Raw genomic sequence first — 519 nt, 5'->3', positions numbered from 1 at the left:
TATTGAGAGTGGATCGTTCAGCACACTGTTATTCGTGAAATTTCTCAAGACCAAATCACATTAGAAAGCTCTAATCATTTATCGTTAATTGAGCATAGTCATCTAAATTACGATGTGTGAATATTCTAAAATAACCAAACAAAGAGGAACAAAATAAGTTTGAAATCTAACATCAAAGTCTCAAATGTGTTGGTTCCACAACTCCGTGTCCCCGCGATCCCATTGTTGTACAAAACTTCGACCGATTTTTCCTGTATTTTCCACTATAAAATTGACCAAAATGCCTCGCCGACGGGTCTTAGAGGTATTTTCAGCGTTATTTAATACGTTCTGAAGCTATTGGTGACCGTTCTAAGGGTCTTTTTGTTTAATTATTGACTTTGCGTTACATACTTCTCGGGAATTCTAAATTCCGGCTTAAGATAAACAATTTTGGGATAATTTGAGTAATTATATGACAAACGAAATCGAGTCACACAAAATTGGTATCTTTATCTAATAGGACCGCCCTTCTCGCTC

The 519-nt window shown here is 36.0% G+C and overlaps 1 protein-coding gene across 1 annotated transcript in view; it reads left to right on the top strand.

The window, feature by feature from the left end:
- Positions 1-151: 151 nt before the first annotated feature.
- LOC119587749 (non-structural maintenance of chromosomes element 3 homolog) overlaps positions 152-519 on the top strand; it is a gene marked incomplete in the record, with an annotated part of 5,151 nt that continues 4,783 nt past the window's right edge. The window contains 1 exon segment of the mRNA XM_037936435.1: positions 152-304. Within this exon segment, the coding sequence (XP_037792363.1) occupies positions 185-304 (120 nt within the window).

The sequence above is a fragment of the Penaeus monodon genome, chromosome 23, assembly GCF_015228065.2.
Source record: "Penaeus monodon isolate SGIC_2016 chromosome 23, NSTDA_Pmon_1, whole genome shotgun sequence".
NCBI lineage: Eukaryota > Metazoa > Arthropoda > Malacostraca > Decapoda > Penaeidae > Penaeus > Penaeus monodon.
Note: the sequence above shows the minus strand (reverse complement) of the source record. Positions and strands in the feature narration are given on the sequence as shown.